General features: G+C 41.3%; 1 protein-coding gene across 1 annotated transcript in view; it reads right to left on the bottom strand.

The window, feature by feature from the left end:
* Positions 1 to 13,157, bottom strand: part of Moxd1 (monooxygenase, DBH-like 1) — a 79,267-nt gene that overhangs the window by 14,883 nt on the left and 51,227 nt on the right. The window contains exons 5-10 of the mRNA NM_021509.5: positions 8,356 to 8,535; positions 7,956 to 8,058; positions 6,317 to 6,483; positions 5,147 to 5,338; positions 3,086 to 3,145; positions 752 to 894 (exon numbers count right to left, since the gene is read on the bottom strand). Coding sequence (NP_067484.2) covers positions 752 to 894; positions 3,086 to 3,145; positions 5,147 to 5,338; positions 6,317 to 6,483; positions 7,956 to 8,058; positions 8,356 to 8,535 — 845 coding nt within the window. The remainder of the gene's footprint in view (positions 1 to 751; positions 895 to 3,085; positions 3,146 to 5,146; positions 5,339 to 6,316; positions 6,484 to 7,955; positions 8,059 to 8,355; positions 8,536 to 13,157) is intronic.

Below are 13,157 nucleotides of genomic sequence, written 5' to 3'. Positions count from 1 at the left end.
GATATGAACGCACAGTGTTTATGGAGCAGGCCTGAATCTGATGCCTTCCTAATCATGATCTTACCTGCATATGGAAGCACACAACCAGAATCCCAGAACCTGGGAGGCAGAGCTAAGAGGATCACACATTTGAAGCCAACCCAAGTCCTGTAGGAAGGCCCTATCTAAAGTGGGAAAACCTGCTTGAAAGGCTCGTTTTTGGCTGTTGCCTAGGAACTTAAATAATTGGGAATTCCCTAAGGTGATATAAGTTATCAGAAGGCTCAGCATACCTCGGCACTATAGTCGATGTGCTTTGTGCTGAATGCTTGCTTTCTATTATCAAGTCAGCAAATTGGGCACACATTAGGCAGACTGCACTACAGGGAGCATCCCAAGAATAAGGCCTGGCACAGCTGCTCTACAGAGCTTTTCTAAGAGACCCTAATTCAGAGACATTATCTCAATTGGCTGTGCACTGTGTGGCAACCCAGAGAGGTTGCTGCTAGTTTGGCTGCTCTGAACTTTGCTTTTCCTTTGTATCATTTCCTTGTAATAACTTACCCAGGAGTTCAGCTAATGGCTTAGGTCTTCCTAGCAACTGCTGATTGCAAGGCTGTTTTGTAGGACCCTGGACATGGCAACCAAGTTTACTTGGTCTCCTGAGTGCCAAGCAATCCAAAGGGGCAGCACATAAAATGGTTATAATATAGTAGTTGTCCAGTATGAAGACAGGAGCCCTCTTGGAAGCCCATAGTCCAACACCACTCACGTGACAGGTCTGTAGATCTCCTTCACGCCGATGAACTGCAGCTGTTCCATGATGTCTGGGATGCTGGAGCACCGGGTCAGGTTAACTCTTGGATAATAAAGAAGGTATGAGAGACACATTTCATTCCTGGTGCTTAGTCCTCCCTGAAAAATGAGATATTTTATTTTGCAGAGTTCTCAGACACAGAAGACAAAGGTGACAGTGTCACACAGATCCACTCAATTCTGAAATGCATTCAATCGTTATCATTTGCAAGGAGAGGCTTGTTTTTGTTATTTCTTGTGGTACTGAGGGTCAAATCTGGGCCTCAGAGTTGCTGGACAAACCGCTACTACTAAGCTCTTGATCCAGCCTCTTTCTAACATGTTTTAACACCGGGTTTCACTAAGTTTCTCAGGTTGTCCATGAGCCTACAATTTACCTCTGCCTCTAAATAGCTGGCTTGAAAATTGTTAATTAACAAAATTCTTAACTTTCAAAATATATTGAAACATTAAATATTAGTATTATTTCTAACTCTTTAAGGGGTCCCCTTCCTAGATAACCTATTAAAGCCCTTAAGAGTTCTATTGCTCTGATATAAACCAGGCCACAGTAGAGATCTCAGAGGTTCCTGGTGATGTGCCCATGTTAAGAAATCCCTTTGATGGAATTATTCAGGGTTTTGAGGGAGAGAGAGGGTCCTGTGAAGGTCCGGCTCCTTTGAATTTCTTACCCTCCTGCATCTTCCTCCCATGTACTGTTGGAGTGGTTTCTTAGCTGAACTGAATTTTCTGTGATATTATTATTATGTATATATCAATTATGTATATTATTATCAGCAACCATGTGCCACAGTGGTGACAGGCAACACGTGATATTCCACCTTGTTTTAGTCAAAACTTCAGCTATCTGAGGAACCGGGAGGTACCTCAACATTTTCTATTGTCCAGTTTTCAACCAAAAATTATTAAAGAATCGGTGAACTGTGATATTTACTCAAGACAAAGAAGTCATTAGTCACACACTGAAAGACGATACAGATGTTAGAGTTGTCAAAGGCCAAGTAATTGAAGGCAAATACGGTCAAAATGAGAGAAGACTTCAGAAGCGCCACTGGAAAGAGAAAACCCAAAAGGTGGGACGTCAAGCTCTGAAAGTACAAAATGGAGTAAACTGTCCCTATGAGTGCCCACAGGAACACCCATGGGACGTCCACTCCACGGACTGTCCACGGGAAGGTCCATGGAAACACCCATGGAAAGCACTCAACAGCACATTTGCTATGACCTAGGAAAGAAACTTGTAAAAAGGCACATTTATTTTTCTTACTATGGGCATTCTTCAATCATGCCGCCAAACTTAAATCAAAAACCCCCACAATGCCTCACTTATCCAAATGCCTCGTGAACCCTCACCCACATTCACAAATGTAGGATTGTAGGTTTGTTGTCCTTGCATTTTTTACAATTGTGAGCAAATATTTTTAATTTAACATTGACAGCAGATTTGATCGGAGTCACCTTTGCTCTGAGTCAGGCAGTTCTCTCCTATCCCTGGCTATGACCTTTTCATCCCCCTGGGATAGGCTTAAGTTTTAGGAAGTTTTTCTCTGCCTCTTTTGGAGAAATCATATCTTCTTCTTTCAGTCACTTAACATGGGATGGCAGGATATATTTTCTGATTTAATTCGATTTTATATATTCTTTATCTAAACCCAAACCAGTTATAACTGTAGATTTATACGTAAAACAGGATGCAATCTGTCAATATTTTGCCAGAGGTATGCATTGCCCTGGCTCATGCCTTAGTATATAGCTTTAGATCGAAGATTTTGCCTTCATAGAACAAGCTGGAGAGAGATGACCTCTACTTGTGTTCCTAGAAGGGACTGAGCAAGGCAAGAATATTCATTTCGTGAAAGCTTGCCAGAAGTCCCCAATAAATCTGTGGGGAACTACATTTCTCTTTGGGCCAGAAGCTCCGAGTTCATATGCTCCCTTCTTCTTTTAGAAGTCCGGATTTATCTAAATAAACACCCAAGTAGGCCCAACTGATACAGAGATGAGCTAATGCCTTGTCTCTTTGATGGGGACAAAGTAAAAGATAAAGAAGGGAAGCTTCCGCAAAGCACCAGTAAATTACACCGCGGTTATTGCCGCGGTGCCACTGGGGTTTTGAAGCCTGATAAAGCACTAACAGAGTTCTTACTTCACCTAATGATGCTTCAAGCTGAAGTAGTTCAGGGTTTTGTCTCAAGATAGGAACGGACTTTGCTTTTTATTTTACTTCTTTTACAATCAAATGTTATTTCTTCCCGTCTTAAAATGAATTCTAAGACTAACATTTTCTTACCCAAGTCATCACAGCTCGGTCCTTGGTGTTATACCGGCATTCAGTGATCAGGTTATCACCCTGGAACAAAAGCAAGAGCCTTCAGGTCAGGGTTTTAGACCACTTTGCTTATCTAAGCCATCCTTAGACAAACAATGTATGTTTACGGTGTGAAGGAGAACATGAAGCAGATAGATTCAAAGACTCTGCCCTGCTTAACTTGTTTGTTAATACACTCAGAAAGCAAGCAAACAAGAGGACCCTCCAAGTTCAGACCAGACTCTTCAGTATTCCAGATTGACAACTAGATAAGAAACTAAAAAATCTGGATACAATTTGTGTATCTGAGGACAGTGAGTAAAATAGCACTTACTTTACACAGCTGTTATGAGAACACTTGATGTCATAATTAGTATTTAGACTTTAGTGGAGAAAATTATTTAGCAAAATATTAGGCACAATTGTACTGCGCTTACATACACATCCATTAACATCCTTAAAGCTCTTTAGTTACAGTCTTACTTCCTTAGACATTAAGGGTAATTTATTGTTTTAGTGCTTTCCAACTTTTTGAGCATTACAGCAGACATTAAAAAATGATTTTTTTATATAGCTTTCCACCATGTAGATAAGATATTTCTGCTGGTTATCATTTCACTTTGGAGAGCAGACTTAAAGGGCCAGTGAGAAGATGGTTCAGTGGATTAAAACTCTTGCTATCAAGTCTGATTCTTAGGGCCTACGTGATACAAGGAGAAAAAGAAGAACCCTGTAAGTACAAGGGCCGGAGGTAGGCATCTCTGGCCCCAGACCCTGGGTTTTCTGCATTGCACCTGAAGTTTCTCAGCTTGCCCAGCCCTGAGCCCAGCATAAGTATACATCACAGTTAGGAAGAGATGGCCTAGGAGGGAGATCAACACAAGGAGTGAAAGGAGAGTGTGGAGGGAATTGCAACGAAGTATTCCTTCTCAAAGCATCTTATGCCTGCTGAGGTATACAAGTTATAAAAGTGTACAAGTTACGAGTAAAGTATGATTAATTAATAAAACACATAGGTCCCTCTTTCTCCATTAGTTACTTCTGTTTTTTCCAGTGTCCTCCAAAAGATTGTCTTCTTCCTGACAGCTCATAACTTCTAAAAAACTCTACAGCAAGCCTTGTGTGTCATGATCATCTAACAAACTGTGTGAACATCTAACTTTTAATAGTCTAAGGATAGGAATTTGTATGACTACTGAGCCTGGTGGGCATAGAAGGGAGACAATGCCTTATAAAGTTAAAGGGAAAATGAAAACTTCCATTATTGTAAGACATAAAATTCTTATCTTCCACCCTAACCCTAAGTATTGATACAACTTGACTCACAACACAAAAAGGAATGCACACACACACACACACACACACACACACACACACACACATGCATGTGTTGGTGGTGACTGACCCTCACAGCTTTTTCCCCCAACACACAGGTCATAGACTCAGAACTATGTCCAGTTCCTACAAGGTTGCTGAAGATTTGAACTCAAGCCCTCATGTTGGCAGAGCAAGCTCTCTTACCCACTGAGCCATTTCTCCAGCTCTGCTCTTCTGGAAGACTTATCCTAGGTTCATCATTCACTCTAAGAAAACTAATAAAATGTGTCCCCTCTTCAAGATGGCACATCATAAAGGGCAATCTTCCCATTATCATAATTGCAACTTAAAGGCTCCCAAGCCAGTGATCTGAATCTGCACTCTTCAGTTGATCTTTTTTCCTTCCTTCCTTCCTTCCTTCCTTCCTTCCTTCCTTCCTTCCTTCCTTTCTTTCTTTCTTTCTTTCTTTCTTTCTTTCTTTCTTTCTTTCTTTCTTTCTTTCTTTCTTTCTTTCATCAAGAACTTGCATTGCCCCGGGAATGGTAAGAAAAGCAAGTTTCTAGTTTGGGAAGCAGATCAAACACATTCCCGACTCTGATGTAAGCAACACCCACAGTGGGTGGCTTTAAGACTATGAGTGAGCAATTCTCTTGGCTAGCAGGAGCCCTACTGCATCTTGGAAGCTAAACTTCATGACAGCCTCTAGAGAGGAACACACATGCGTACTGGTAAGATTGTTTGTTCTTCCCTCAGATACTGAAACTCCTGGAAATTAAAGTCATAATCGTCATCATAAGCCAGCAACTTCATTTCCTCTCCTTTTCGAAAATGACGCAGCCTGATGCCTTTGCCTGCCAGGTGAGCATGGAGAAGGACCGCAAACACGTGGATTCCACTTGGTTTCTCAGCTCCCAGGGCCTGCAGGACAGGGAGGAAGACCTGATTAGCTACTGGAGGGCATGCTCAGACAATTCAGGCATACTTGAGGTACAATGAACAAAAAGATGAAGCAACTTAAGTGAAACCCCAAGGTGCCAAACACCTTGAATTTGGATTGTTGACTTCTCTGTGACCAGCATTCCAGAAGAAGGACCGGAAAGGTAACAAGCCACACTGACTTAGTTTTCTCTCCCCTTCCTCTGGGCGATGAAAAGTCAGACAATGGCCCCAGTGAAAAGATTACAACAGCAGGTCAATAACTGCTAAATGCAAACTCCCCAAAAGAAAACCTGGTCCCACTTTCCCCTATAAAAGAAAGCATCTTTCCGAGTGGAATTAAGTGATTTGCCCTGGTTCTGCAGCCTCTATGTGTTGTCATGGTAATTTGAATCAGGGTCTAAATGACTGAGCAGAACATGTTCTTTCCACTTCACCATTGTACGGTCACAGAATCCCATATTTCATAAATAACACGACCCATATTGAAACACTTTGATTCAAGAGAAAAATCTGTTAATGGGGGTAGTAGTGAAAAGCCTGCAGATTACTGCTTCCCTTGTGCATGGTGTTTTTCACATTTCTTCTTTTTAAAAAAAATAAAACTATAAAGCAGAGAAAAACAGAAAAAAACATTGTGAGTCATGAAAAAGTACAGAGATGACAGGTAAAAGGAGAAGGAAATCACACAAATGAAGAAAACTCATAAAATGTCCAAAGGAAGTAGGAAGAAAAATAGCCAAGGAAGAAATCATCTCACAGGTCATTCTGCCCCCCTAATTCTTCTCTTACATCCTTCTTCATGCTGAATGGGCAGCCAAAGGTCCTGCCCAAATGACATCAATGGCTTTGCAAGAAGCCATCGCTGAACACATCATAAACATGAAACTTTCACAACACCGCGTCTGAGAGCAGGGGCTAATCTGGAGATGTCCGGTTGTGGACTGGGACACTACCTACCTCCTCTAGGCACTCCAGAGTGCAGTGACCCTCAGAATGGAACTCGGGCATCCCTGGGGGAATTGTGTGGAAGAGGCTCACCCAGAGGCCAGCCTCAATCACCCCTGCGTCATATCTCCTTATATCTGTAGTATGGAAAACCCTCAGCCCCGAACTGTCTATTAAGCCTGTAACAAGAACACATAAGGAAGGGAGGATTTGAGTACTCCCAAAATGTTTTCACATTCATTTGAAATGGATCATTCATTTCTGTTAAAAAATCTCATGAGGAAAAGGAATGCAAGCAGAAATGAATGGAAGGCAAACATTACCTCTGTGAACAGAAACTAGAACACAAATCACCGTACTGTCTATATCCACTATACACCCACACAACATGCCATGGAGGATATGCTTGAGTTATCTAGCAGACATATTTCATTGTTATCTAACACAATGACAGAACAACAATAACAACAAAATTAAAGTCATTCATTATAAGATTGAGAACCCTAGAAGTTTTATTTTATATTGTTTTGGGGTGACTTCAAATCTTACTTAAAAAACAATTAAGCTACCGATACAGAGAGCTACTAAAGCTAAACTCTGTACAGGTTATTAGCATCATTTTACTCCTCAACAAAGTCATTAGACAGTGATTGAGAGTTGATATGTAGTGAGCATTACAGGGTTAAAAGACAAATAACACATTCTTTGCTATGACATGTTACTAAAGGGAGGGAGAATATGTGACCCAGATACTATAAACCTGTAATTAATTTTAATTAATTGAAATCTTTCCCACAGGTACCTAGACGCAGATCTACGAAGACTCTGTTTTTACAAGGAAAGTTTTATAGACCACCATCACATCCTCCAGGATTAATTAGGTCAACAATTAAATACTTTCACACTGTCAGGTACACCCCTGTTGTATCAACTGGCAGAAACATGTCATTTTATTTTAATTGTTTCTCTTTCCTACTAGACTATAAATTTTGTTTGTTTCATTTTGTTTTATTTTGACTCAGGATCTTACTATGTAGACCAAGATGGCCTCACACAGGCAGTCCTTTGCTGTTGGACCCCAAGTGTTGGGATTACAAGCATTCACCATTGTACATAGCCATGACTATAACTTCCATGGATGAGAAAGTGCCTTTTCCACTCATATTACTCTTCAAGCCCAGAATAATGATGTAGTTCATGTTTAATGTTTACTTAATAGTTACATAGTAAAATAATTAAGATTGCTGTCATTGGTGATTTCACATCTAATCTACACACATATACACCAGAGAGAGAGAGAGGGAGAGAGAGAGAGAGAGAGAGAGAGAGAGAGAGTCTTTTAAACACATGTATTTGGAACTAATTTATATGACAAAGGAGCTGCCTGCTTTCCTAGTTTCTGGCATCAAATAGGAGAATGTATTCTTAGGATCTGTTGACCCTAGATACCCATGTGCACGGATGCTTCTGGTTCACAGATACTGTCCCAGTGTGATTCTGAGTAGTAACCTGCTTTGCTATTACAAGCATCCTACTTTGGACTTAGAAGTTAACATTTTCTAATACATTTCCTATTTCACTTCAACTATGCTATGGACAGACAATCGTTACAAAGACATTTTGAAGTTGGTAGGTAAAATAAGGAACTTACCTTTCCTCCGTGCGGGATTATCGTAGTGGACCTCTAAAAGCACATAACGAGGATCCAGTGGCATGCCGAGGGATAAGCCAACGTGAGGTGGATAGGTAAAGCCCTAAGCATGGGGAAAAACAATTTCAGGAGACAGCGACTTGTGGAAGTCCCTAAGAGTTCCGGTGCTCAAACCCAACCATCCCTTCAAGACCCTTCAGCTTCTGGAACACCATCACTCATTAAACACAGATAATGCAGTTAATGAAGGGAAGAAGACTTTCCTATGAAAGTAGAAATATGAGTAAATCTTTATGTATTTTTGTGTAAGAGCAGTGTGTTTCTACTACATGTTTCCATCCATATGAGAGAAGCACAATCAAATAACTGTCTATGGGTTGGTCACCATCAATAGCCTCACCTCCCCACCAATGCCCCAGGCGAGAATCACAGTTTCGCAGGTGAGGAAGGCATCGGGCATGTTCGGGTGATAGCACTCATGGCCAAAGTCCAGAACGCTGTCATTAAAGTTGCTGCTGCATTGATAGACCAGGATGTGATGGACCAGGTTCTCATGGCCTCTCTCTATTATTGGCTCCACCTACACAAATACAAATAACAGGGAGAGTATCATAAATAAGAGAGCCTTCCTGCATCCTACAGTGTGCATGGAAACAGCAGCAGAGATTGTTCAGTCTTCAAAGGCATAGCCTTCTCTGCCATATAAAAGGCACTGAGATCCAAACATGAGTTGTTCTGAAGTTATCGATGATGATGATGATAGCGGACAGAGGGTAACAACAACGATGAGACAACTATCTACTTCAAGAGTTGCAGAACTTCACCAACTTTCTCTTTGCATGTATAACTCATGTCTGCTTCCCTCATCCATTCTGCAATGCCCCCCCTCTTTCCCAAGGCCTTCACAATGCATTGTTATTATATGCATTGTCCCTGCATATAGAAAATTCAAATCAAGGATACCAGCACAAACTCTCTGTCTTCTTCTTTTCTTACCCTACTGGAGGTGACAGATCATGTCTTAGTCACTTATATATATGTGAGTGGGGCATAAAGTAGGGATCAATAATGGGTATTTTTATTTTAATAAGGTCACATTTTAATGACAGATTAAATTGAGAGTTTAAAAAAAAAACAACAACTATTGGTGATGGATGATTATGTCACTTCTTGAAATGTGAGGGGGAGTCTGAAGCCAATTAAGACAGGAAAAGTCAATAAGTACTAAAGGCCCATGTGAGCCCACCCTTTTCTATTGAATTCTTTGCAATTCTCCTTCTCAGCACTTGTCTATTTTAGTCAGGAACATGTGAACCCAGAATGTACCAAGAGCGTCACCATTCCAGACATGTATTCTGCACCCAGATGAAATGGGAGTTTGGGCCGTGGGTATGAGCCTCGGTTAAAGAGGTCCTCATGATGCTGCTGCAGTCCCCGCATTCTCGGAGCTCAGCAATGCTTCTGCTTTCGCAGGCACTACACTCAGAAACCCTTGCTTGCTCTCTACGTCGGACTGTGGACATAGATGCAGCATCTTCAGCCGTTTTCTCCTAGGACATTGCATTTGTAACTTCTGTGAATTTTCTTTTTGGTAGGAAAAAATCCAAGCACAGGGATGTAGTAGGTAGAGGTCTGAAGTGGGCTGCTTAGAGATTCAACTTTGTAAATTCAGTTCTGTATTATCCACTTGTACATTTCGGACCCCCATTTATGGAAATAAGGAAGCACGTGGCGTTGTTTGTGCTTATCTTTAAAAGGTCACAAGCCTGAAGGCAGAGACTGTTTTTCATTTGTTTGAAAATGGTGGTGATGGTTCAAACGTGATTATAAAATTAGCCGTGATTACACAGAACTCTAATTCAGACCTTCTATCAAAATTTTGTTTTCATATATAGTTTGTGCTGTCCTATAATGTTATAGACTTACTTGAGTGCTTCTGTTCACCCCCAGAGACAAAACAAAACGAAGATCTCAACAGGCAGATGTTCAAAGCCATGTGAGGGTTTTGTTCTATGCCTTGGAAGAGTTCCAAGTTTGCACTGAATTCTGCAAAACAGAACTCAGAAAGGAGCCACAGAACAAGAAAAGAGCGGGTGTTGCCAAGACAGCTTGGTCATGGCATAGTGAGAGGGAGCTAAGAGTCTGTGATACTGTGGGGTGGTTGAGTTTAGGGAAGCTCAAATACTACTTTAAAAAATTAAGAGCAAATTTTTGTTGTCCTGAGAAATATTGAAATGAATATTTAAAGCCTCCAGATTACAATGCGTTCTTGGAATAATAATACCTATCCTTTATCCAGCAACCCCCATGTCCCAACCTCAATGTCATTCTTTATTTCTATATCTGGTCTACATACTTAATATTAACGGCATAGCTATTGGCTAAGTGTTACTGTCTCCATCATATAAAGAGAGATTCACAGAGATTAGGCAACAAACAGGTCACAGATACTTATGGAGAAGGGGACAGAGATGAGAAACCGGACTGTTCTGACTCTGACAGCTCTTCTGATGAGAATGTGCTGTGGCAGGAAGGTGTGTTGGAAAGTCACCAATGCTACAAGCCACTACCAGCAGGAGAGAGATGAAAGGCTGAGGTAACTGGAGACAGCTGGTGCAAGAGAAACGGCGTCACAGGTTAACGCCAGGAGGTTCTTTGGGAAACCACAAGCACACAAAGCTACCATTGGAGAAGCGGCATCAGGTTGGAAGTCCGGTGCTGGGGATGACTGATCTCCTCACTACCCAAGTCCTTATTATGTTCTATGTTACTGTTACTATGTTCTTTCCTTAAAGAGGACAGAAGACAGCGTGTCTCCAGTGAACCTGCCAGAGCTTCGTGGAGAATCTGATTATAACTCCATTTATAGATTACAAATTGAGGAGGGCAAAACCTAAAAGGAAAAAACAAATTTTTTTTTTGAAGAGGAAACTACTTATAAGGCAGACAGGAGACTTGATACAGACCTGGGTACTGATTGAGAAAGGAAATGAAGAGTAGTTTGGAAGAAGCAGCGACCCTTGAAACATAAAAGAAGCGGGAGAGAGAAAGAGAAAAGAGAAGGCAGCGAGCAGTCTAGCCCTGCCCCACCTTGAGCTGGGTTAGAATGTCTTTGTGGTTTCAGGATGTCCTGCTTGCACCTATTTATTATAGCATCTTAGAGAGCTGATGTATCACCTGTTCTGAATTTTGTACCATAAATTAACAATTTTCAGATCTGTACATTTATATGGAGGTCATGACTGCCCCTGCAATTGTTTACACAGAAAACACATGGCTACATGTGTCCGCTGTGATTAATACCATCTTTATCTCAGAGTAAATCTTGGTGTATTTTGCTTTCCTCTAATGTGGTAGTAAAGAGGGGAGAAGGAACTTTCTTGTCCTCTCCAACCGCAGGGAACCGGTGACTAGAATTCTTTGGAACAGTTTCTGTTTTCTTGTCCTTCCAAGTTATCTGCCTAAGATGTGCTTCCTTGCTTGTTGGAACATGAGTGGAGGAGTGGAAAGGAGCTCTCCAAAAACAACGTGCACTTCAATAAATCAAAACGTAAAACAAAGGGAGGGGAGATGGGAGGAAGCAGGGAAGAGCTGGAACTAGCACTTAGGCTGGTCTCTGTACGATTCTGTTGACATGCTCCTGAGAAGACGGTAGGAGAAATGTCTGCCCTCACCCCTTAACAGCCTGGCCTCACCCTCATCTCTGAAGTGGATGGCATGAGACTAACAATACGTTCAACCTGACTGAGTGTGGAATGGAGACTTCATCCCATAAATATTCCACTCTGAGAACAAGTCAGGAATGAGAATGAAGCATGTCTTGATGTGACATTTAAAAATCAACAAGAATGAATTTGGCATCTAAGGGAGGTGACAATAGGAGACTGAACTAGGGAAGAAATGGAAAAGAAAAAAAAATGAAAAAAAAAAAAAAACCAGGAGTGGGAGTGGAGATGAGAATCCTTGGAAACCATCCCCCTTTACTGTAATCTAGAATTCTCATGAGAATCATTGTCCTATACGCACCACAACTGACGAGCTCAGGGATGAGTACCCAGCCTATCAAGCTGTCCTTGGGTTTCTTAAACTCTAAGAAATATTTCACTGCCCCTGAAAGGCCATAGTAGGAGGTCAGCAGATGTCACAAGTGACATGTTGATGACCTGGTACAGTGGGCTCCACAAAGACAGCACAGAGAAGACCCAGACCCAGGGGAGCTTTTCCATCCAAGGTTTCTCTATCAGTCCTTTCTTGCCATTCTGAGATTTAGTCATCTTTTCCTCCCAAGCTGGTTCACCTTCTTCCCCCGCCACCTTCTTTCTGGCGATAGAAAGCTATCAAACAAAACCACAGGTCACCAGTTCATCTGTGTTTCCTGAACACACACCACCTGAAGTTTGCCTTTTTTCTTATCTCAGAAACATTGCCACCTAAAGTTGTTCTTATACTGTTTTAACTGGACCTGGGAAGGGTTTCAGTCATTTCAGTAAATTTCCTGTTAAGAGCCATATGTGTGTGTAGGGTGTGTGTGTGTGTGTGAGAGAGAGAGAGAGAGAGAGAGAGAGAGAGAGAGAGAGAGAGAGAGAGAGAGATAAAGAGAGAGAGAGACAAAGAGAGAGAGAGAGAGAGAGAGAGAGAGAGAGAGAGAGAGAGAGAGAGAGAGAGAGAGAATAAAATACTGCCTCTAGTGTCTACATTTTTCTCTCCTGCTCATCGACTGCTGCATTTCTCCACCAAGGTATTTTACTTGATGAACATGCAAACTCCCTTATGAAAGGTAACAAATTTATATCTGAAATGAATTTAAAAACATTATTTTAAAAATTGAGTATTGAGGATACACTAAGAGACATCTTCAAAAGGTCTTTCATGATGTTACTCCTCAGACAATTAATCCTGTCTCACACTTTTCATGCATACATGGAGGAAGGACCCACTGCTTACAGAGAGCAGCTGCAGTAGTTATCAATGCTCATGGTCTTTTGAGGGATGTTGTTTGTTTTTTAAATAAAACTTTGCTGTATTGATGGTATGTGTCTTGGAGGTTTGGTGTGATGTTCCAACTCATGTGCACAACACTGATCAAATCAAGGGGATTAGCAAGTCCTCCTTCTTTATTGTTGTGTTTGGACTCATCCGGGGTCAATCTTCCAGATCTTCATTTTAGTGTCTTTACTTTGGACTTTCCACAGTCCAGAATTA

This window comes from Mus musculus, chromosome 10, assembly GCF_000001635.26.
Source record: "Mus musculus strain C57BL/6J chromosome 10, GRCm38.p6 C57BL/6J".
In the NCBI taxonomy this organism is placed as follows: Eukaryota; Metazoa; Chordata; class Mammalia; order Rodentia; family Muridae; genus Mus; species Mus musculus.
Note: the sequence above shows the minus strand (reverse complement) of the source record. Positions and strands in the feature narration are given on the sequence as shown.